We start from the raw sequence: 25,390 nt of genomic DNA, 5'->3' as shown, positions 1-25,390 counted from the left end.
CTAATGTGTGCCAGACACTGTTCTAAGCCTTGGAACAGTGAACAGCAGTGAACAAACCAGATGAAAACCCATGTCCTCTAAGTACATACTCTTACTTTCTTCAGGGGGGAGATAACTAATAGATCAATGATAAAATATGGTATGTTGTAGTGTGTGCCATGGAGAAAAATAAAGCAGGAAATGGAGTTAGATGTTTTGGGGAAGGTGAGGGAGTTGGTCTCTGAAAGCATGGTTACTGCTAAGACAATATTTGGAAGGAGTCCTAAAGTAGGGTTAGGGAGCAAGCCATGCGGGGATCCAGAGGAAGAGAATCCAGGCCAAGGGAACCGCAACTGCGAAATCCCTGAGATGGGAACATGATTCTCAGGTTGAAGGAACAGGCAGGAGCCCAGTGGGGCTGGGACTGTGGGGAGGGTAACAGGAGAGGATCCAGAAAGGGAGTGGGGCCAGATTCTGTCGTCCTTCTTGGCCACGGTGAGGACGGGGCTCTGGCTCTAAATGAGGTGACAGCCACCCGAGGGTTTGGGGCAGAAAACAGGCATCACCTGATCAAAAACCTGACACCAGCTCCTGGGTTAAGGTGACTCCGGAAGACAAGGGTAGAGCCAGGAGACCAGGTACAAGGCTATTGCAGAATTCCAGGCAAGAGGAGATGGTGACTGGGACCAGGGTGGTGTGGAGGTGTGAGAAGCAATGAGATGATAGACACTCCTGAAACCTGGTACCTTGGTGATCACTGCTCCTTGCACTCTGTCAGTAAGCTCCATTCTGAGTATCTCACTCTGACTAGCCCTCCCTAACTAGGACTTCCTTCTCCCACCTAACTCCCAACACATTTTAAAACCACTTTAGAAGCTACAATTTGTTGATCCTGTCACCTTTTCATTGTCCCTCCTGACTTCCTTTCCTTCCTTATTCAGCTTGGATTCCATGGTCCCATTGTACGTTGTTGACCTCACCCAGCAAAACCACAATCTCATTAATTACAACTCTGCTTACTCGATATCTGGACCCTGACAAATGAACATCAAGGGAGAAAAACACAAAGATGCTATTGCCCTCACTTTGACCATAGCAGAAGGGGGACCCTTGGGGTTTCCCAACAATCCCATTTTCCAAGTCCATTCACTTTCCCTAGCCAACTGTTCCATACCTTCTCTTCCTCAAATTCCCAAACCTCTCTCATCCTCCTTGTCAGCTTTTTAATCCACTGAGAAAATAAAAGTAACCAGAAAAGAACTACTCTGTGTATCCACCACAACTGCCCACCCGTATTCTCTGCTGTCACTGTGGCTGAACTTGTTTCTATCTGAGGCAAGTTCTTCCACTTCTGTACTAGATCATTCCATTCTCACCTAGTCAAGACATTGCTTTAGCAAATGTTCCATCTCTCTCAAACAAACATGATGCTGTAATTGCCATCTTAAAAAAAATCCTCCCTTTTACCCTGTCCCTTTCTCTAGCTACCACCCTATATCTTGCCTCCCCCCTTAGAGCAACGCTCTTCAAGATCTGCCTACACTCATCGTTTATACTTCTGCTCCTCTCATTCTTATTTAAACTCACTACAGCTAGGCGTTGGTGCCCACCATTGCCTGACCTGCTGTTGTCAAGGTTACCATGACCTCCAAGTTGGTAAACAAGTGACCACTTCTCAGTCCTCATCTGATTTGAGGCGGATGATCGCTGCCTCCATTTTTTCAAGTTCTTTCTTCATTTGGCTGCCAGGACACCTGATTTCACTGGTTTTGCTCCTACTTCACTGGCCCAGCTTTCTCAGTCTGCCTTGCTAATGCCTCTCATCTTTCTAGCCTCTGTCAGAGTTCCTTAGATCTCCTTTCTCTGTCTAAGCTTACTTTAGGTGATCTCACTAAAGTTCATGGTTTCAAATATCAATCATATACCGATGACCCCTGACATTTAGCTCCAGCCCCAGCCTCTGCCCAGAATTCCTGACAAACATCAACAGCCTGCTCGCCATCTCCCTTTAGATGATGTCTAAAGCTTTATGTGTCTAAAACCAAAGTCCAGATACTCACCCCCTGAATATGCTCCCCCTGCATTTTTCCTTAGTAAGTGGCATTTCTAAACTTTCAGTTGCTCAATAATTTTGGAGTCACCCTGAACTCCTCTCTTTCTCTCATGCCCCAGATCCAATCTGTACACAAATCATGCCAGTCCATGCTTTCAAGAACTGGCCATTTCTTAAAACATATGCCAATGTGCCTAAATGATTACCATAGTTTTATCCTTTGAAACTCATTTAGATTTTTAGAAACACCTACAAGTCACAACAAGTTTTATGACTATGGTTTGTAATAAAATCTGTATAATTCACATTTCAGTCAAAAATAAAATGTAAATATAAAACAAGAAATGGCTTTCTTGAGTGATTTATAAATATCCCTGAAAGCCAATTCTAAAATAATAGTTTCAAAACTGAGCAACATCAATGGAATGAATAACTTATCAAATCATCACTAACAAGGATGCTGTTTATTTACTTTTAGCTTTATAGGTTCTGGATTATTGTTTAAAATTTATCTCCATTCTGTATACTTACAATAACAGTAACATTTCACGAGTAATACAAAGACTTATTTATTGCTCTTTAACGTTGATAGGAGTATTGACTCTGCAACCATACAGCTTGGGTTCAGTACTGGTTCTGTTATTAGCTGGAAAGCTGCATTCTCACAGACAATTTCCTTAAGTGCTCTGTGCCTCAGTTTTTCTATCTGTAAAATGAAGATAAGAGTGCTTACCCCAGGATTTCTTACTAGGATCAAATGCGTTCATGTACTTAAATGTTTAGGATAGTACCTGGCACAGAGTAAGAGATAGGAATGGTACTAGCAATAAAAGAATTATATGGCAGATTCTTTGTTACTAGAAGCCCTCAGGGAACTTGAGGCTTAATAGAAAATCTGAAAGGTTAAAGACATTATGATGTTTTTGAGATTGTTCAAGACAACCATAAAAGAGATATCTGAAGGCAATAGGTATTAGTTGTCTACAAAGTGAGAGAACTGACCAACAAATGCTATAGACATTCAAGTGAGAAAGATTACTTCTATCAACAGCAGGTTAAGATAATTTATGGTGAAAGTTTTGTGTTTTAAATGTTCGGTTTCAATTACAATAAAACTGAGATCTGTACTCATAAAGCACCAATATTGACATGTGAACATGTAGAAGCATAGGATTTTAGTGCAAACTGCTAATTGTAGAGCTTTGATTAGATGCTGTAGGAAACATAGATACCTATTTATGTGTCTATAAGAAGCTTCCATTTATATTGGTACCACTACCCACTGAGCTGTCACAGTGTTCGTCAAGTTATTTATTATGAGTATCCATTATATATCACTGTGGGCTTTTCTTCTTCCTGGCACAATTATACATTATTGAAGATGTGTATTTAGTCAACAGTTAGTAAGTGAATACCTGCCCTGGGCAAGACACAGTCTTCTCATGCTAAGAACCTATATCGCCAAATAAAAATATAAGATTGCTATAGTGACGTTGTTATTTATGCCTTTCAAGTAGACATGCTTTCCTGAAATGGAATTAATTGCCATTAGCCCCAGAACTGTGAAGCTTTGTATAAAGTGGACAAAGTATTTTCAAAGTTTGTCCCCAGGACAGGGGAAAAAACAGTCCTAACGCACGGCTTCCCTCTTTTCCCCTCTAGTTGGCACGCCACAACAAGCTCCTGCAGCAGATGCTCAAACCAGGATCCGATCCAGATGACGGAGATGAAGCCTTAAAGTATTATGCCAACCACACTGCACAGATCGAGGTAACCGTCTATATTGTTTCTTGAATGGGACCCACTGTGAAAAGATATGTTTACTTTCTCTTTCAGACCATTTTCATGATTGTTTCCCAGAACAACGAAGTCGAGTTGAGTGATGTAAACTGTAAAAGTATATATACCAAAAGAAGAGATGTGAGCAGTCCCTTGTGAGAAATTCATGTGCACCTCTTTCAAAGCTGTCTTTATTTTTTGACCAGAAATATATGCAAATTCTCTTTTATAATTAATAAGGTTGTTCTTTTGTTTTGGTCCTGGAAGAACTCATTGCAGAGCAGTGATATTTTAGAGACGGGGTTATTACAGTGGATATTATCATTCAAGAAATGGTTTCTTTTTAAAAACTATGGAAAGCTTATTAAAGTGGAGATCTCTGTGTAAGAAAGTATTCAGAAGGGTGGGAAAAACGGAAGGCACTAGTAAAGTTTTCATATTGATAGCATGAGCTTGAAATGGTTTAACAGTGTCCGTTTCACTTTGCAGCGATTCAGTCCCACCCCCGTAAATGAGACCTTATTGAAGGGCTGGTAGCAGTTCAGGAGGTGTGGGTCAACATGGCCTTAATCATTTTGCGTTGTGAGACCCATCTGGCTGTCATTTACTAGCTGTGGTATCATTTTGACACTGGTTGGCAGAGCTAATCAGGCAGAAGTGAGCAGAGTAGTTGGCGCCTGTCACTCGTAATTTACATTCACACATGCATTCACTTTGGCAGATAGTTTTCAGCAGAGAGCATGATGGCATCACTGCTATTAACTCTCAGGGTACATAATCACTGTACCTTCTTGTGTACTGTTGCCAAACCTCTGCAATAATGAGAATCATTACTTTGTGTCTCGAAATGAATCCCTCGCTCATGTTTATAAGCATCAATAGCTTTGGTGGTAGACTTGACTTAGTGCAGTGCGTGAGCTGGACCAGCAGCAAAAACATTGCTCCCTGCATCAGGTGCTGAGGAACTGGGAAGCTGGCGAAGTCAGCAAGCCGGAGGAATTGATACGAATAAATCATCAAACCACCAAGGTTCTGCAGAAGGTCCCAGAGGCCAGAGTACAAAGCCAGTGATTAGAAGAGGCCATCAGGAATGGTAGACAGAATGGGCAGGTAGAATATCAGGTGGGCCAGAGGTAGAGGTTGGGTTAATACTTGTGTGTGAGAGACAGAGGTGGTTATTGAAGTTGGACTTCTATTGGTTCCCAGCAGTGAGGAGAGATTTAGCTGTAAATACATATATTTGGTAAATGTTTACTGAGCCTTTACTCTTTACCAATTACATACACATAGAGAAGGTCGTTCTGTGTAGTAATTGCATAAACAAAGGCCAACGAAATTTAGAGAAAATCGTAATTAACTGTGCCTGGGGCATTTCAGGATGGATTTCACAGAGTAGGTTGTCATAAAGTATGTATTAAAAGAATAAGTAGAGGTTTCTCTCTACTAAAATTTGGGCATGGGATTTCAGGTAGAATTAAATGAAGGGAAGGTGAAAGAACATAGGAAGGGGAATGACTCTCTTCAAAAGATTACTGAAGTTGCTGTTTGGAAAAGGGATTGGAAAAGGGAATGAGGCAAAGAATGCAGGTAGACGAAATGGGAAGATAGAAGAGGGAGAAATGGTTGTACTGAAGACGACTTGATTGGAGAAGATAGACACACATATATTATAACACACACACACACACATACATGTAAACGGCTTGATAGACACACACATAACACCCACACACATACATGTAAACGGCTTGATAGACACACACATAACACCCACACACATACATGTAAACGGCTTGATAGACACACACATAACACCCACACACATACATGTAAACGGCTTGATAGACACACACATAACACCCACACACATACATGTAAACGGCTTGATAGACACACACATAACACCCACACACATACATGTAAACGGCTTGATAGACACACACATAACACCCACACACATACATGTAAACGGCTTGATAGACACACACATAACACCCACACACATACATGTAAACGGCTTGATAGACACACACATAACACCCACACACATACATGTAAACGGCTTGATAGACACACACATAACACCCACACACATACATGTAAACGGCTTGATAGACACACACATAACACCCACACACATACATGTAAACGGCTTGATAGACACACACATAACACCCACACACATACATGTAAACGGCTTGATAGACACACACATAACACCCACACACATACATGTAAACGGCTTGATAGACACACACATAACACCCACACACATACATGTAAACGGCTTGATAGACACACACATAACACCCACACACATACATGTAAACGGCTTGATAGACACACACATAACACCCACACACATACATGTAAACGGCTTGATAGACACACACATAACACCCACACACATACATGTAAACGGCTTGATAGACACACACATAACACCCACACACATACATGTAAACGGCTTGATAGACACACACATAACACCCACACACATACATGTAAACGGCTTGATAGACACACACATAACACCCACACACATACATGTAAACGGCTTGATAGACACACACATAACACCCACACACATACATGTAAACGGCTTGATAGACACACACATAACACCCACACACATACATGTAAACGGCTTGATAGACACACACATAACACCCACACACATACATGTAAACGGCTTGATAGACACACACATAACACCCACACACATACATGTAAACGGCTTGATAGACACACACATAACACCCACACACATACATGTAAACGGCTTGATAGACACACACATAACACCCACACACATACATGTAAACGGCTTGATAGACACACACATAACACCCACACACATACATGTAAACGGCTTGATAGACACACACATAACACCCACACACATACATGTAAACGGCTTGATAGACACACACATAACACCCACACACATACATGTAAACGGCTTGATAGACACACACATAACACCCACACACATACATGTAAACGGCTTGATAGACACACACATAACACCCACACACATACATGTAAACGGCTTGATAGACACACACATAACACCCACACACATACATGTAAACGGCTTGATAGACACACACATAACACCCACACACATACATGTAAACGGCTTGATAGACACACACATAACACCCACACACATACATGTAAACGGCTTGATAGACACACACATAACACCCACACACATACATGTAAACGGCTTGATAGACACACACATAACACCCACACACATACATGTAAACGGCTTGATAGACACACACATAACACCCACACACATACATGTAAACGGCTTGATAGACACACACATAACACCCACACACATACATGTAAACGGCTTGATAGACACACACATAACACCCACACACATACATGTAAACGGCTTGATAGACACACACATAACACCCACACACATACATGTAAACGGCTTGATAGACACACACATAACACCCACACACATACATGTAAACGGCTTGATAGACACACACATAACACCCACACACATACATGTAAACGGCTTGATAGACACACACATAACACACACACATACATGTAAACGGCTTGATAGATGCACATATAACAGACACACACATACATGTAAACGGCTTGATAGACACACATATAACACACACACACATACATGTAAACGGCTTGATGATTGATGTTGGATTGCACATGTAAGGTGAGGGAAACACTGGGGAAGAGGATGCCCCTGGGGCTTCTGGTTTGAATAAATGGACAGAAATTGCTGTTATGCATGGAGATCCTAGCTTTGGCAGTTAAAATGTACAGGAAGATCATTGTTGATTCTTGGATAAATTGAATTTGAGGTGACTTTGAGGAATGCATTAAGTTGGATATAGAAGTTAAGGGTCCAAAGGAGTAGTCTGAGTTGATGATCTAAATTCTTCCCTTTGACCAATCCTCATGCCCTCCTTCCTTCAGGCATTCATTAATTTCATCCCACTATGCTCCCACAGCAGTTTGATCATTCTGTTAATGTGTCATGTTGGAATACTGTTAGCTTCTTCTGGGTAACTTGTTCCCTATTTGAGGCAGAAGCTAGTCTTGATCATCCTTTTATTTCCAAAACTGAACACTGTTCTTGGAGCCTAACCATAATGAGTATTGTTGAAAATAATAGTTTGTCTATATGTTATAGACTCAAAGACCCTGGGAAATAGGAAGGACCTTGTGGGTTACCTAGTCTCTTCACCTATCCAAGGAGGAATTGCTTTATAAGGATCCTGTTTCTGCTTTAAATTCTTCCTGTGATAGTGATCTTACCACTTCAGGAGGAAACATCCAATTTGGAATAACTCCAATAATTAGAAAGTTATTTTTTGATAAAACATGCACTCTAGCCCACTTTTATGTTTGCCTACTGTTCCGAATATTTGCTACCCTGTCAACACGACAGGCTTACCTCTAACATTTATAGAACCATTGTGATTAGTAAGCAATACAAGCTTTTATGGATTCATGTTGTTTTTTCACTTTGAATTTCCCAGGACTCCTCGCCTAAGGACTGAATAAGCATTCGTTGAATAAGTATATTTTAAAAAGTATACATTTTTGGCTTTTTACAGTTAACACATTCCCATCTCTTTCAGTAATCCCTCCAGTCTGTCAATGCCCCTTGTAAAATGTAACAACCAAGATCAAACATAACGTGTCCTAAAGGGGCTGAAAAGCTTGGCTTATAGTAATCAGAACATTATTTCTTAAATGCACCCTGAGTTTTTTTAAAAATGTTTGACACTGTTGGATCAAGTAAACCTTTTTTTCCCCACACATAGTTGCTTACCATACCAAAGAGGTCCAATTCTTCTTTTGTACAATTGATTTCTTTAGCCTATGTTCAAGAATTTTATTTACCACTACAAATTTCTTCTTTGTTTTATGATAGTATTCTAGTATGTGGTCTGTGTATATAACATATCATTTAAGGTAGCTTCCGTTACAAGTAAAAGAGTACCAGAATGACAATTTTTTAAACAATAAAAATGTTTGATTATCCTGCATAATGGGAAGTCTGGAGGTACCAGTAGTTCTATAATTGATTAAATGACTCAGTGATGTCTTCAAACACTCAGACCTTTTCCATCTCTTCTGCTAAGTCTTCCTTTTTATGCTGGTGATATGTCACTTCATGGTTGCAAAATGGCTGCCAAAGTTTTAAGTATCATCACCACCTTTTGTTCTAGGCAGGAAGAAAGACGGTACAGCAAAAAAGAGCTTTTGTGTTGTGTATTTGATTTTTTGTTGTTATTTTATTTGTCTCATGTGGCTTTCTGCCTTTTCAGGAAGCAAAATCTTTCCTGGGAGCACCTTGCAACCCCAGGGTATTTCTCCTTACGCCTCATTTCCCAGAGCTAGGCTATTTGCTTCTCACCATACCAGTCAAAGGGAAATAGAATGACTCTTTTGCCTTAAACCAATCCTGTGATTCATTCTTGAGGGCTAGGTAGAGTACATAAATATGAAGCTTGAGACTTAGTCTACACAAACCCTTGTGACATAGGAAAGCTGTATGAAAACATTTACCCTGGGTTTTGCTGCTGTTGTTGTTGTTTAAAGTTAAATTCTTACAAATACCAAATAAGAGAAGTACAAAATAATGACTTCTCACATCTGGGTATATGCTTGAATGGAAGTTATACCTACAAAAATATGTCTTGCCACATTTTAATGACATGAAGCATTTTTCTCTGTAGAACTCAGGCACATCATGTTGTATATGTCATTTGTTCCCCAACAGCCCTTTTTAGGAAGAACAGGCTAACAGCAGGTTAAAAATATACCAAGTGCTGTGCTTAAGATTACATAACCAGTCACTTGCCAGTTAAGACCCTCTTAGTTCTCTGATGTACTTCCTGAACATAAAAATGCGTGGCAAGAGTTTAATGCTAATCCAGAAAGAATAAAGATTTTCTTTTGTTATTTATAACAAAATATAATACTTATAATACATTAGTCCAGTTAATTTCTCTCATTTAAAGAGAAAAATGTAAAGGACTATTTCAGATACTTCAAGTTGGTACATTTTTTCGTAACTGAAGTCCTAAAGTATCACTAATAAAGTCATGCTAAAAACAGAAAATAGTTTAAGACCATCCAAAGCCTTAAAGAAATGCAAATTAATGTTTTCAGATTGTTCGGCATGATAGGACAATGGAACAAATAGTGTTTCCTGTCCCCAATATATGTGAATACCTCACGCGAGAATCCAAGTGCCGTGTGTTCAATACCACGGAAAGGGATGAACAAGGAAGTAAAGTGAATGACTTTTTCCAGCAAACGGAAGATCTCTACAATGAGATGAAGTGGCAGAAGAAAATCAGGAGTAAGTACAGTAAACTGAAATGGTTCATTTTGAGCATAATGATAGATACCTTGGTACTTCGGGATAACTGACAGTATTCGTTTCAATTGGTTCTTAATTTCTTGCCATCTGATGTTACTGAAATCGTTTATAGGCTTAAGATTGTAAGCTCAGTCTGCAACTGAAGCCAAGACACCTGTGGCTTAAGGAAAACAGAAAGCTCTGACTAATTAGATCATCTTTTAGTGCTGATCCTATAGTTTTATAAATATTATGACATCCAAGATTGCAGCTGTATGTTTCAGCCTTGGAACAGCTGCAAGTTTGAAGTGCATGAATAGGCCCTGACTGGCCTTAACAGTCAATGAATGGGGTGGAGAGATGTCGGCACCAGCACTTTTGTCCTCTTGTGTTTCTGATCTTATGATTGAGTAGATTGTTTAATATTTTCTTCTGAGAGTCATTCTATCTTTCAACATATCTGTACCTCAGCAAATCAAAGTAAAAATTGTGTGACACTTGCATTCAAATAGGGCAGGGTTACAATGTCACAGTTAAAAGTTACCATAATACAGGTCTCCAGTCTATTTGGAAATATTATGTAACAACCTAAATGGGGAAAGAATTTGGAAAAGAATAGATACATGTATGTGGATAATTGAATCACTTTGCTGAACACCTGAAACTAACACAACGTTGTTAATCAACTATACTCCGATATAAAATAAAAAGTGAAAAAATAAAATAAAAAGTTTACCAAAAATTGAAAAATTTTCAAGTTTAAAATAAAGTTTATTTTCCCAGATGAGAAATATCATGAGTTTTTAACAAAAATTGATAGGGAAAAACTCTTGATTAAGTCTTTTCTGACTTTTGGGAAGGTTTTCCAGATAGGCAGGCATATGTTCTCAATACCTCTACTCAACAGTGCTTCATCATTTTAGTTTCCTAGGAACTTCAGTGATTATGGTTTATGAACTTGGTTGAGCTTGAGACATAGCATCTTTGGATAAAGATTGTAGCATGCGTTGTCACACTTCTTAGCAGAATATTTGAAAAAATATAGAAATTACTCTCCCTTAGCATTTTACCACGTAGAACCTTATGGAATTCAGAGAAAATTTTGGGTATCCAGAATACATATGAAAACTCAATTTGATAAGCATACTTTTTGTTCTTGACAAAAAGTAAATTGAATAATGAGCCAGTGCTTGTAGGATCTGTGCTTTTTTAGATAAATGTTTTGTCATTTATCAAAAAACAAATCTTGGGACTTCCCTGGTGGTCCGGTGGTTAAGACTCCACCCTCCCAATGCAGGGGGCCCAGGTTCAATCCCTGGTCAGGGAACTAGATCCTGCGTGCTGCAACTAAGAGCCCTCGTGCTGCAACTAAAGGAGCCCACATGCCACAACTGAAAGATCCTGCCATGCCGCAACTGAGACCCGGTGCAGACAAATAAATAAATAAATATATTTTTAAAAATCTTAAAATAATTTCCAACATACAGTTTACTTTTAAAATTTGGAAGCAGCTTATGATCAGGTTATAGACAGATCTAATTCATTTGATGGATTTGTTATTACAAATGTATGCATCAACATCTTCTGATTTTGTCTCAATATTCTGCTTTTTTTTTTTTGCGGTACGTGGGCCTCTCATTGTTGTGGCCTCTCCCGTTGCAGAGCCCAGGCTCCGGACGCGCAGGCTCAGTGGCCATGGCTCACGGGCCCACCCGCTCCGCGGCACGTGGGATCCTCCCAGACCGGGGCACGAACCCGTGTCCCCTGCATCGGCAGGCGGACTCTCATCCACTGCGCCACCAGGGAAGCCCAATATTCTGCTTTTTAAAATGAGGACTCCTAATTCAGGAATGATGGAGATGCAGATGTTTACAATTTATGACACATTAGTCAACTAAATCCCATGGCTAATCATAGCCTACTCCAGTGCTGGAATGCTCCATTCCAAGAGAAGAAAAACAAGAAGTACTGAAGGGAAGTGTAGTTTATAAGTGAGGAACAGACTTGAGATTGGAATTCACAGAACATAATTTGAAAAGCTTAAAATTTCTATTTGAAAATTGAGATGTCTTTCCCCCTCAATCGACTCCAGTATTTTAAATCTGATGTTAAGCTATTAAGAGTTAGAGACTCGAGTAAGTCATGTGTCAAACTTACATGCATGACGTATCTGTTCAGTTCTTTAGGAGAGGTGAAAACAACTGAGTTTTGGTTTATGTAAATGTCAGTTGTGTTCAGTAGATGCATCTGCTAATTCATTTCTGACGACAGATACAGAATCCCGTTTCTGAAAATATTCAGCAAAGCCTCTCTCACTTATTGGTAGTTCTTGTTGTATCTTTCATTTACTTCTCCTGTTGCAAACCCAACAAGTTCCCGGGAAGCCTAAAGGTTTAAAACTTAGTGTTATAAATCACTAGTTCCCAGTAAACAGTTCTGTGCCGTGCTGTTAAGTTTCAGAGTTCCAGGTAGCTGTGACTGTGATTTGGAGTTTTCACCAGAGATAAATCTGTGCAAGGGGTGGGGGGTTTTATTTTACTTTGAGACACGGGAGTGAGACCAATTTATCAATATTGCTAAATTACACAGCAATGTATACCATTCCATTAAAAGGGGCCCCAGGCGGCTGCTAAACTCTCTTCCCCCCTAATCTGTTCTAGGGATAAATTAAAGAGAATTCATATAGAATCATCTTTCCTGACCACCTTTAGCAATTGCAGAATTACTCATCCTTCTACAATGGCTTAGATGTAAACTGGCTAAAGGAGAAAGAAGGAATCAAATAGAAAACTCCTTTTTGGTATCGATTATAAATGTTCTAAAATAAGTCGTAGTTTTATAGTAGTTTACAAAAATGCATTTAGTAAAATGTTATTTCAGTAGGGCTCCTGTGTTGAAATCAAAATTCATTTTCTGTTCTGTTCCACTGTGCTTCTTTCCCACTAGGTAATCCTGCCCTGTTCTGGTTCTCAAGGCACATTTCTCTCTGGGGGAGCATCTCCTTCAACCTGGCTGTGTTCATCAACTTAGCTGTGGCTCTCTTCTACCCATTTGGGGATGATGGAGATGAAGGCAAGTGCTTGTCTGTCTTTAAATGATAAGTATTTCTGAGTCTGAAACAATACTCTTGATGCACTAGACCTCCCCAATTACAACAATTACAATCTTGTTGAACAGATTCATTGGAAATAGAGAATGATGGTAAGGAGAGTAGGCAAAAAACGATGGTCAATATAAATGTTTTTCAAAAAGCTCATATACAGAAGAGCTAGTAGAGCTATATTATATATTGACAAATAAGGCAATGAAAAAATTATTGGTACATAATTTTTGTGACTGAAAGCATTTTTATACTGTATTGTTTCAATTACATAAATATATGGGGAAAATGAGAGGGATGTATGCCAAAATGTTGACTGAGATAAATAAGTAGAATCTCTATTTTACTCTCTTCTCTTTGCTTTCCGTGTTGTCTGAGGTTTCTACAAGGAGCAGGCAAGTAATCTGAAAAGAAGTTTTTAAATGTACAGGGTAAGACCGAATATGATAATAGAACATAAAGGATATTGAATATGAAGTTAATTTTATTAAACGAACAATACATGAGGTTTTGCAAAAGCAAGGACAGGAGAAATTATCCCATGTTAAGTGAAATGGGAAATAATAGGAGAGGTATGCTAAAGGGTGGGACTGTGGGAATTAAGTTTTGTTTAAATCTGGCAAAAGTGCATATGGGAAAGTATGTCACAGGCTTGGGATACAGTCCGGTCAGTAACTTTGGAATGGGTGTTGAAAGAATGGCTTGAAGGACAAGATGGGAGATGCCAGCAAACAATCACCACAAGGTGCTTTTGTATCTCATCTGTTCATAGGATTATGTGAGAATCTAATGAGATGCTATAGGTACAGCGGTTAGAACAGCGGCTGGTGAGCGTGCCGTAAAGCTTAGCTGTCGATGTTGTTTGTTGTTACAAGATGAATAATAGTACTACAAAGGGAAGCTCAGTGAAAAGGATGGTATGACACGAGCAACAGGTGTTTAAGCCTATTTCAGATGAACTGGAGGTGAGCAGGAAGGGGAATGGGAGTGTGCTGGTAATTTATTATTTCAAAGATCCGTACAGACAGCAGATATCAAAGTTCTAGCCTTTGGGTATAATCTGAGTGGTCATAAAAAGTTTGACTCTTTTAGAAGGTACGCCAGTGCTAATAAAAGAAGAATATTTGGCAGTGGAGTGGATGTGTGAGTTAAATAGCAATGAAAACATAGCAAATATTTGGCCGCCCTATGTAGGGAAGTTGCAAATACAGCAGGAAGTGGAAACAGCTTTCTCTTCATTGTGTTTAGTCTCATTTAGTGATGATAGCCCTCTTGGCGTAGAAGAATGTAACTCTTGTTACGGGGAGAAGTCCAGCCGGAAATGATAAATTAGTATCATCTGCACAAGGAATGCTGAGAGTAGATCGTAGTGTCCCGGTTAATAGAAGCATAACGTCTTAGATATGGAAGCAGTTCTGGAATCATCTAATATCAAATCATCATTTGACACATACAGAGATGGAAGCCCAGAGAAGCTGAAGAATGGCAGATCTCAGAGTAGAAGGTTAACGCTTTTGTTTACAATCTAGGACTTTTCTCCGTGGATGATTAGGTTGGGAGTGTGTAGGTAGCAGGTGCCCCTTTATGCAGGACATCATCTTCCCTGAGTTCCATTCCATGATATCCCTTACGAGACCACCAGAACCGAAGTATACAGCCTCTGCTGCCACCAATTGTACGTGAAATATCATGGAGATGGGCACTGCCACCACTCTGGACATCTACTCTTTATTCAGCAGGATAAAGTAGAACACCTGCTACCTTTTTTCATATTTGCCTGACTAATAACAATTATGATAGTAAAACTGATGAGGATAACAGCAGCTGTTATTTTTTACCGTTTAGATAGGCTCAGGCAAAATGCTAAGCACATCACACACATAACTTCATTTAATCTTCCTGACAATCCATAAAGTAAGTACTTCATCCTCATGGATAAAGACTTAGAGGCTTAGGAAGATTTGCCCAATAATTCGGGAGTAGAGTCTGGAACTGTGTATTTTTTTAACAAGTTCCCAAGGTGTTGCTAATACAACTGGTCCTTGAACAAGAACTTGAAGCCACACACATAGTAGAATTGGGAATGAGGCTGCAGCCGCAGAAAGAAACAGGACCAACACAAACAAGGCAGGAAAACATGCTGTGTCATCATCAGGTGCAGGTGCAGACTTTACTCTTCAAAAGGGACTGAATAGACGTTAACAGTAGTAACCAAGATGGAGGCTCACTCTTAGGTATCTGGGTGTGGGTGTGGCCCTAAGAGGGAAGGGAAGGCATGACCTACCTGCCATTTTGGCAGTGTGGAATCCGCAGATTTTTTGCATAATATGATTACAGTTCTAGATGGGTTATTTAATTATAGCTCCATGAATAAGGTTACAGTTTTGGTCAGGATTAGCTGAGCCTCCAACCTTCAGTTACACGCTATGCATAGCTAGGAAGGTTGAGGAAGCAAAGTCAAGACTGACTAGCACACTTGGCCATCAGAACTGGCTGGAGAAGGTAAATTCTGTGCTGGACGTGCAAGTCTCTAACCCTGGATTTTGTCAAGCACAGGCCAGATGACTCCATGGCTGGAGCACTTTGAGGCAATTTAAAGATGAATTAGTTGATCATAAGATTCCTTCCAGGGCTTCCCTGGTGGCGCAGTGGTTGAGAGTCCTCCTGCCAATGCAGGGGACACGGGTTCGTGCCCCGGTCCAGGAAGATCCCACATGCCACGGAGCGGCTGGACCTGTGCGCCATGGCCGCTGAGCCTGCACGTCCGGAGCCTGTGCTCCGCAATGGGAGAGGCCACAACAGTGAGAAGCCTGTGTACTGCAAAAAAAAACAAAAAAAAACAAAAACAAAAAAAAAAACAAAAACAGATTCCTTCCAAAAAGTGCTAAAAAAAATGATGGGAGCATGTCAGAGAACACAGGATTCAACTTGAAAGGTCTCCCAGTGGCCACATCAGTGGAAGTTTTGAGGAAAAAATATTGACAGTAATATGTAATAACCCATAGAATAAAATAAGAATCCAGCAGTCCATATTGATAGAAGAGAAAGTATTCCAATTAATCAGTGTAGAAGGAATAATGGAAACAGAATGTCACCATTTGGCGAACATCATATGGTAGTAAGAATCATCAGTGGATGCTAAAACTAATAGGTGAGTGTTAGATGAAAACGTATAATGAGAAACAGGACACTGACATAGTCAAAGTATATTTCTCCATAATATACTTATTATAAAGGAAACAAGAGTGACTTTAAAGTGGGGAAATCACTTTAATTATGTGATCAATGTTAATGTCACCAGTAATGAGACACAGCAACATCGAGTGCCTCTTGACATGACGTGCTGACAAGGACATGGCATCATTTGCCAAAAATGCGTAAACTGAGGAAATTTCAGGCAAATCCAGAATGAGGAACATTCTACAAAATAATTGGCCCATACTCCTGAAGCTTATGAAAGTCAAAGAGATATTGAGGAATTAAGGGACTAAAGAGACATGACAGCTAAAAAGAATGTGTGATCCTGGTTCAGAAAAAAGACATTATTTGGGCAATCCATGCACTTTGAATAAGGTGCATAGATTAAAGTGGTATATCATATTAATTTCCAGATATTGATCATGGTAATGTGATTATGTAAGGTATTTGGGGAATCTAGGTAAAGGGTATATGGGAATTTTGTATTGTATTTGCAACTGTAACGTTGTCAGAAAGTTTTGAAATAAAAAGTTAAAAAAGAATAAAATAAGTAAATATGAAGACTCCATCCAACTCTGAGGTTCCTGGTTTCTGGGTATAGAAGTTGATCACAAAAATCACCTAGTGAATCTTGGGCCGAAAAAAGACCTGTGGTCAAAATGGGCCACCTTCCCCAACCCCAGATCCTAATGCAAACTGCTCTGGAGTCACTGTGGCTGACGTGGCACGGGGAATGGGCTGAGTATGCTTTCTCCAAGGGTATTTTCCAGCCTGACCACACATGAGCTACTGGCAGTCAGTTGTGCCCAGATATCTGGTTCACACTTGGGTTGTAATATTAACTGAGAGAATGGTGTCACCCTGCAACCAGGGTAGTAGTGAACAATAATTAAAGGGAGATACTTAGTGGGGAAGGTGATTCTCAGAGGATCAGCTTAGAAGGCACCCACCCTCCCAACCCCTACTGCGGATAATCTCCTTTCATTGCCAGGCTTTGCAGAGCTCTGAATTTCTTCAGGAATCCAGGGCTTATTTTGTGGCTGTAGGTTTTGGTCTGGGTTTCCATGTTTGGTTGATTGGTTTATAGGTTTAACATGTGCTTCTCTAAAAAAGAAACTTGTGCCAAAGTTGAGGAATGATGCTATGCTGGTTGTGGCTGAAGCCACAGCTGTTGATGCTAGAGAATCTCCGAGATGTCCACTCAGAAGTTGAGCGTTGCCATGCCAACCATCCCTGCCCAGTTTGGCAAAGGCAGCCCGTTAGCAGAGAAAAGTGCCGCCATGGGAATTTCTTATATCCAGATAGCATGTGACTTTTTAAGAATATTGTGTTCGAATTTGGGGTGTCATTCTTTTTTCCCTCAAGTGCTTTGTGTTAAAGAAAATAAGTTCTTCAGGGTGGTTTTAATGCATTCATCTTAATAACAACCATTGATGGAGTGTGGCTGGGTGCCAGGCACTGTGTTAGGCCCTAGAGATACAAAGGTTGGGAAGGTTGTCCTTGTCCTCAAGGAACTTAAAGTCTAGTTAAGGGATGAAGAAAGGAGTGAGGCGCAATAGTAAAGAACCCATAGATTTATCCGGTCTACTTTAGCTGGACTGAGGTGGGGGAAACAGGAAATTCTGAGGCTCTGCAAGAGGCAGAGCAATGAAGAGAGGGGAGTAATAAGCAGCAAGCTCTCTAAGTAAACGTATAAACGAGTCAGTTGAGGTAGATAGGAGAGGTGAATTGCCTTGAGGTCTCCAATTTTTCTACTTGAATTTTTTTTATGAAGGACAAACTTTATACTTTCTAACACTTAATAATATATAGAGGGAATTCTAAAAATGTTTTCTGTTACAAAAGTAATACATGCTCATCATAGAAAATTAATATAAAGTATTAAGAAGACAGTCCCCCCTTTCGACCCTTAATGGATAAAAACTGGCTTTGACAGTCTGTACTGTCTTCTCTAAAGTTTGTCAGAGAGTTTCAGTTTATTCTTTTAGCATCAAATCTTCAGCTAGAAAACAGTGTGATCATTCATATAGAATATGATTACAAATTATTGTCAAATGATAAAACTGTAAATTAATAGCCATTTTAAGTAACTTGTAAATTTATTTACTATTCACAAATACATATTTAACACTAAACTTTGTGCAAGGTACTAGGCTAGACACCATTTGAGTTCTCTCTACAAAGGGATCAAATACCCAGCTGTAAGTTCATGGTTATAATTTCATATTTAATCAAGGGGAAATCTCAGCAAGCCAGGTACTGTCTGGGAAGGAGTGGTCAAGATGTGGTTAGATGATCAGGCATTAGTGACAGTGCATGGTGTGACTATCAGTGCCAAAGCCGAGACTTTTAAAATAAGCATGTCACACCAAGTCATTGCTTATGAATTACGCTGAAGAGTCCAGTGAGTGGCTGAGAGTTGTGAAGCGTGCAAAGATGTTGGCAGTTTTAGTAAACTTAACAGTGAAGCTCCACAACTTGGGGAATTTATAACTGGAGACTTAGTTACTTACTCAAAACGAGCTCACAGGTTATGTTTCTGTTTATTCATCTCATCAGCAAATATTTATTTGTTACTGCCCGCTAGGCACTGGGACAGGCCCAGAGGTGGGCCTCACGCTGACAGAGCTCACTTTCTGATGGCACCCCAGTAAGCATGAGAGAACGTTGAAGGCATCATCCTCTCTGTGGCTCTTTCAGATCTGTGAAACCCGGGCAGCTGGTGGTCAGGCTATGTTTTGGTAGACATAGAGGGCTCACAAGCCAGCGTCTTAATAAACATGAGTTGGGTACCCATTTTGTTCGTGTTGCCAGAGGCCAGGAATGGAAGGTAATTTCCAGAGCAAGCAGCTTACCCCTTTTTTTCCCACCATCTTCAAAGTACTCTTATCAGATCATAAATCTGGTAAGGGGGCAGATCAGATCTTTCCTCCCAATCCTCTTTCATCACTGCTTGCTTTGAGAGATAACATAAGAACAACCTTGCAAGAGTAAACCTGTCTAAGCCAATGCTGCTCATTATCTGACTTTTGTTTTGTTTGTTTTTTAATGACTGACAGGATCTTCCTGCCTACTTTGGATCCATTAGCACTCACTATGAACTAAAGGCCTGTACAGAATTCACTGAACGAATCCAGATAATTCCATGGTGTCCATGATAATACAGAAACTCTGCACATCAGAGCACTCGTGGTGTTTGCATTCAGAAGTGAATTTTATAAATAATAAAAAGAGGTGTGGCCCAGAGAAATCACTAGTGGAAAATCTCTATTTTATTCTTTCCCCTCTGACTTCATCAGCCTAAAGACACGCGTCTGAGGTCTAATCAGCCCAAGAGTATTGCCCTTTAATTTACTTCTGCAAATATAGCACCACATGACCTTCAGAGGGGGATTCTTTGAATCCCCATGTCAGAGCAAACGCCAATGAATTGTCCTTTTTTAAAAAGGAAATGTATTTTTGAACCCATTTTAGGGCCATTTCTAAAGAAATTTTTGTCGTAATGGAGTTTAGTTTTGAAACATTTGGAACTTCTGTTTTCTGATGACGTAAATAGCTGAACTTTTTTTTAGATGTTGATTTGGCTTTTAAATACACACATATACATATGTATTCATACACATAAATACAGTTGTGTGTTTTAACAGTTAAAGCTTAGGTCTATTTCATTAAAGACTGGATATTCTACATTCTGAATTCTTTAGAGGAATCTATAATATAAAAACTTGATAATAATAAAACAGGACAAGGTATGAGTTCACTGCCTGATTCCATATGATTTAGCTGAACATTTAGTGGTCATTAATCATAAATGTTGAATTAAGACTCCCAAGTGAGATACCTCTATCCAAAGTATTTAGCATGTAACTCCCGTAGGAGAGAAAGATGAACAAGTCTCCGACTTAATGAAAGGAGCGTTGACTAGTGAGTATTTAAGCAGCCTGGGATTCATCAGAAACTTTCTGGAAATGTAATAATGAGTAATGTGTACAAAGACATTTCCTCTAAGTATACAATGTGTAGAGTGGGTTATTTTGAAATCCACTGTTTTAGGGCTTATCTTGCTGTATTATATAAAGTAGACTGGCAAATATTTTAACATGTTCTAGTTTTGTTCTTAGTAAAAATAAACTCCTTCCACATTTTACAGGTACACTTTCACCGTTGTTCTCAGTTCTGCTTTGGATAGCAGTTGCAGTCTGCACATCTATGCTGTTTTTCTTCTCCAAGCCTGTGGGTATTCGGCCATTTCTTGTGTCAGTAATGCTCAGATCAATATATACAATAGGTCTTGGGCCTACGTTAATACTTCTCGGTGCAGCTAATGTAAGTACTTTACTTAGCTTTCTACTGTTCTGGATTAATTAAAAGTGTACTAAATATAAAAGTGTAACTCTATGCTTTAACTCTGTATATACAGTAAATTCTAATTCATTGTGAGTCCGAGTTAATCAGAGTTTAACTTGTACCTTTTTTATTGACTTTTGAGAGAAAGGAAAAATGGCAAGTGAGCGGCTTCCCTGGTGGCTCAGTGGTTGGGTTCGTGCCCCGGTCCGGGAGGATCCCGCATGCCGCGGAGCGGCTCGGCCCGTGGGCCATGGCCGCTGGGCCTGCGCGTCTGGAGCCTGTGCTCCGCGGCGGGAGGGGCCGCAACAGTGAGGGGCCCGCGTACCGCAAAAAAAAAAAAAAAAAAAAAAAAAATGGCAAGTGAAAATTTGATATATTTAAGATGGTAGCATTTGGGGCATGACCCAGTTCTGCAGTCAATTTAATCCAATTCAGTTTTAATGCCTTTGGCATCCTATATGGGCAGCTATTGACAAAATTAACTCTGAGCCACTGTTAACATCCTAAAGTAACTTCTAAATCATCCGAGAAAGATTAAATTATATTCAGCAGAATATTAGAAGTGAATAATACCTTTTATAAAATGACCAAAAGAAAAGGGTTGCTGTAAGAGAAAATATGAAGTTGGACTCTTTTTATGAGAACAAGACCTATTAACTTGTGAAAGGCATAGATGAGATTTTTTTTTCCACTAATTTTTTTTTTTAATTTTGAAATATTAGAGAAAGGGCATACATTTCACAACTTGAGCTAAGTAGGTTTAGAATAAGTAAGCCAGACTACTCTTGCAAATAGCAGTAATTTTGCCCAAGAGATAAAATTTTAAAGGGACTAGACAACTTTTTGTATGGCACAGCTAAAAAGGGATATTAGGAAATGGTAAATTACCAGGTTGATGAAAGAACATGTGGCAGGTAAATAAATCTTGCTAATATGTCTGCTCAATAGCTAAGCACTTTCTATATTTTTTCCTGAGTTTCTAACATAATATCCTATATTCTGGTGTCTGTATATCTGTATCTGGTATCTCCCCTACTACATTATACAGTTCATAAGACTAATGATTGATCATTCGATGTCTGGAACATCATTGGTATTCAACAAATATTTCTTAATTAAATTAACTAATGAATGAGTGAAAGATTATCTTTGTATTCTTATACATTTACAGTGCCTTGCACATAAAAAACAGGTGGCAAATATATATTGAAAATGAATAAATGAAATAATCAACCAAACTTTTGAGAACTATAAAACCAAGCTAGTATGGCCAAATCTATGTTTCTGACCCCTATTATAGTATTACATATAATATTATACATTATAATATTATAATTCTTCAAAAACTGGACATGATATATATGACAGATATATACATATATATGTGATGGATACATATATATATACATATATATATGTGACAGATATATTTATATGTTTATATATATTAAATGATTACATTCAGGTCACCAAATTACCAATTATTCCTCAATCATTGTGAATAAAGGGAAGTGTACTATAATACAAAGGGCTCTATCAGTAAAGAATTCTGTAAAGTACCAAATATGTTATTCTGTAAGTTTCTTGAGGGCAGGGGTTGTCACATTCATAGATATAATCCTGTCTACCTCACTCACTCCCTACCCCATTTTTCTCCACCTTAATGCCTAGCACTTAAACATTCAAAAATTGTTTACATGAACTGAACTAGTACTTTTGGTGCTTTGGAAATAAGCTAATTTTGTGAAATTTCCAACCGAGTGAATTAAGGAATCTTCATGAATTTATCTGATTTTTTCTAAGCCTATGACTGCATCCAGCTTATTATTTTTTCTTTAAAAAATACATTGACTATTGAACCCAATTATTTGAAGAAACAAATAATATTTCTAAACTGATAACTGATCCTCAATAAGACATTAATCCAAGTGAGAAAATCCAAATTTGATAAATGAAATAATAGCTAGACAGAATTAGACCAAAATAACAGCATTTATTGGGTCTCTGTTATCTAATAGACAATGATAATAATAGAGGATTTGTGGTTCTTGCCATCCAGAAGCTTTAAGGATATATAAAGAGGTACGGAATAACATTTTAAAATCTATTGGAAAAGCCAAAAACATTGGGAGAATTTTTCTTTTGCCCCTCATGGGACAGGATAAAAAGATAACTTCTGCCTGGTTTGGTGAGAATAGTTCCACTATAAGTAATGACTATTCATCACCAGAGGGCAGACAGCAGAAGCAAGAAGAGCTACAATCCTGCAGCCTGTGGAATGAAAACTACATTCACAGAAAGACAGACAAAATGAAAAGGCAGAGGAATATATACCAGATGAAAGAAAAAGATAAAACACCAGAAAACCAATTAAATGAAGTGGAGATAGGCAACCTTCCCGAAAAAGAATTCAGAATAATGATAGTGAAGACGATCCAGGACGTAAGAAAAAAAATGAAGGCAAAGATTGAGAAGATGCAAGAAATGTTTAACAAAGACCTAGAAGAATTAAAGAACAGACACCTAGAAGAATTAAAGAACAGACACCTAGAAGAATTAAAGAACAAACAGAGATGAACAATACAATAACTGAAATGAAAAATGCACTAGAAGGGAATCAATAGCAGAATAACTGAGGCAGAAGAATGGATAAGTGACCTGGAAGACAGGACAATGGAAATCACTGCCATGGAACGGAGTAGAGAAAAAAGAATGAAAAGAAATGAAGACAGCCTAAGAGACCTCTGGGACAACATTAAATGCACCAACATTCAATGCACCAACATTTGCATTATTGGGGTTCCAGAAGGAGAAGAGAGAGATACAGAACCTGAGAAAATATTTGAAGAGATCATAGTTGAAAACTTCCCTAATATCAGAAATGAAATAGCCACCCAGGTCCAGGAAGCACAGAGAGTCCCAGGCAGCATAAACCCAAGGAGAACCACGCCGAGACACATAGTAATCAAATTGACAAAAATTAAAGACAAATTATTAAAAGCAAAAAGGGAAAAATGACAAATTACATACAAGGGAACTCCCATAAGGTTAACAGCTGATTTCTCAGCAGAAAATATACAAGCCAGAAGGGAGTGGCATGATATATTTAAAGTGATGAAAGGGAAGAACCTACAACCAAGATTACTCTACCCAGCTAGGATCTCATTCAGATTCGATGGAGAAATCAAAAGCTTTACAGACAAGCAAAAGCTAAGAGAATTCAGCACCACTAAACCGGCTCTACAAAAAACGCTAAAGGAACTTCTCTAAGTGGGAAACACAAGAGAAGAAAAGGACCTACAAAAACAAACCCAAAACAATTAAGAAAATAGTCATAGGAACATACATATCAATAATTACCTTACACGTGAATGGATTAAATGCTCCAACCAAAAGACACAGGATTGCTGAATGGATTCAAAAGCAAGACCCATGTATATGCTGTCTACAAGAGACCCACTTCAGACCTAGGGACACATACAGGCTGAAAGTGAGGGGATGGAAAAAGATTTTCCATGCAAATGGAAATCAAAAGAAATCTGGAGTAGCAATACTCGTATCAGATAAAATAGACTTTAAGATAAAGACTGTTACAAGAGACAAGGAAGGACACTACATAATGATCAAGGGATCAATCCAAGAAGAAGATATAACAATTATAAATATATACATACCCAACATAGGAGCACCTCAATGCATAAGGCAAATAAATGCTAACAGCTATAAAAGAGGAAATCAACAGTAACACAATAATAGTGGGGGACTTTAACACCTCATTTACACCAATGGACAGATCATCCAGACAGAATATTAATAAGGAAACACAAGCTTTAAATGACACATTAGACCATATAGATTTAATTGATATTTATAGGACATTCCATCTGAAAACAGCAGATTACACTTTCTTCTCAGATGCAAACAGAAGTCCAGGACCAGATGGCTTCACAGGTGAATTCTATCAAACATTTAGAGAACAGCTAATACCCATCCTTCTCAAACTCTTCCAAACAATTGCAGAGGAAGGAACACTCCCAAACTCTTTCTACGAGGCACCATCACCCTGATACTAAAACCGGACAAAGATACCACAAAAAAAGAAAATTACAGACCAATGTCACTGATGAATGTAGATGCAAAAATCCTCAACAAAATACTAGCAAACAGAATCCAACAACACATTAAAAGGATCATACACCATGATCAAGTGGGATTTATCCCAGGTATGCAAAGATTCTTCAATATACGGAAATCAATCAATGTGATACACCATATTAACAAATTGAAGAATGAAAACCATGTGATCATCTCAATAGATGCAAAAAAGGCTTTTGACAAAATTCAACACCCACTTATGATAAACACTCTCCAGAAAGTGGGATAGAGGGAACCTCCTACCTCAACATAATAAAGGCCATATGTGACAATCCCACAGCCAACATCATTCTCAATGGTGAAAACTGAAAGCATTTCCACTAAGAACAAGAACAAGACAAGGATGTCCACTATTGCCACTCTTATTCAACATAGTTTTGGAAGTCCTAGCCAAAGCAATCAG

General features: G+C 38.9%; 1 protein-coding gene across 3 annotated transcripts in view; it reads left to right on the top strand.

Annotated features, from left to right (window-relative positions):
- Window positions 1-25,390, top strand: part of ITPR2 (inositol 1,4,5-trisphosphate receptor type 2) — a 520,017-nt gene that overhangs the window by 403,599 nt on the left and 91,028 nt on the right. For all 3 annotated transcript variants that reach the window (XR_003001564.1, XM_024733221.1, XM_024733219.1), the window contains exons 46-49: window positions 3,695-3,802; window positions 9,995-10,187; window positions 13,134-13,259; window positions 20,636-20,811. Coding sequence is in view for 2 of the 3 variants with exons in the window: in XM_024733221.1 (XP_024588989.1) it covers window positions 3,695-3,802; window positions 9,995-10,187; window positions 13,134-13,259; window positions 20,636-20,811 (603 nt within the window). In the remaining variant the exon portion in view is untranslated. The remainder of the gene's footprint in view (window positions 1-3,694; window positions 3,803-9,994; window positions 10,188-13,133; window positions 13,260-20,635; window positions 20,812-25,390) is intronic.

Source organism: Neophocaena asiaeorientalis, unplaced genomic scaffold (genome assembly GCF_003031525.2).
Source record: "Neophocaena asiaeorientalis asiaeorientalis breed wild unplaced genomic scaffold, Neophocaena_asiaeorientalis_V1.1 scaffold150, whole genome shotgun sequence".
NCBI lineage: Eukaryota > Metazoa > Chordata > Mammalia > Artiodactyla > Phocoenidae > Neophocaena > Neophocaena asiaeorientalis.
This window is presented reverse-complemented; position numbering and strand designations above follow the sequence as displayed.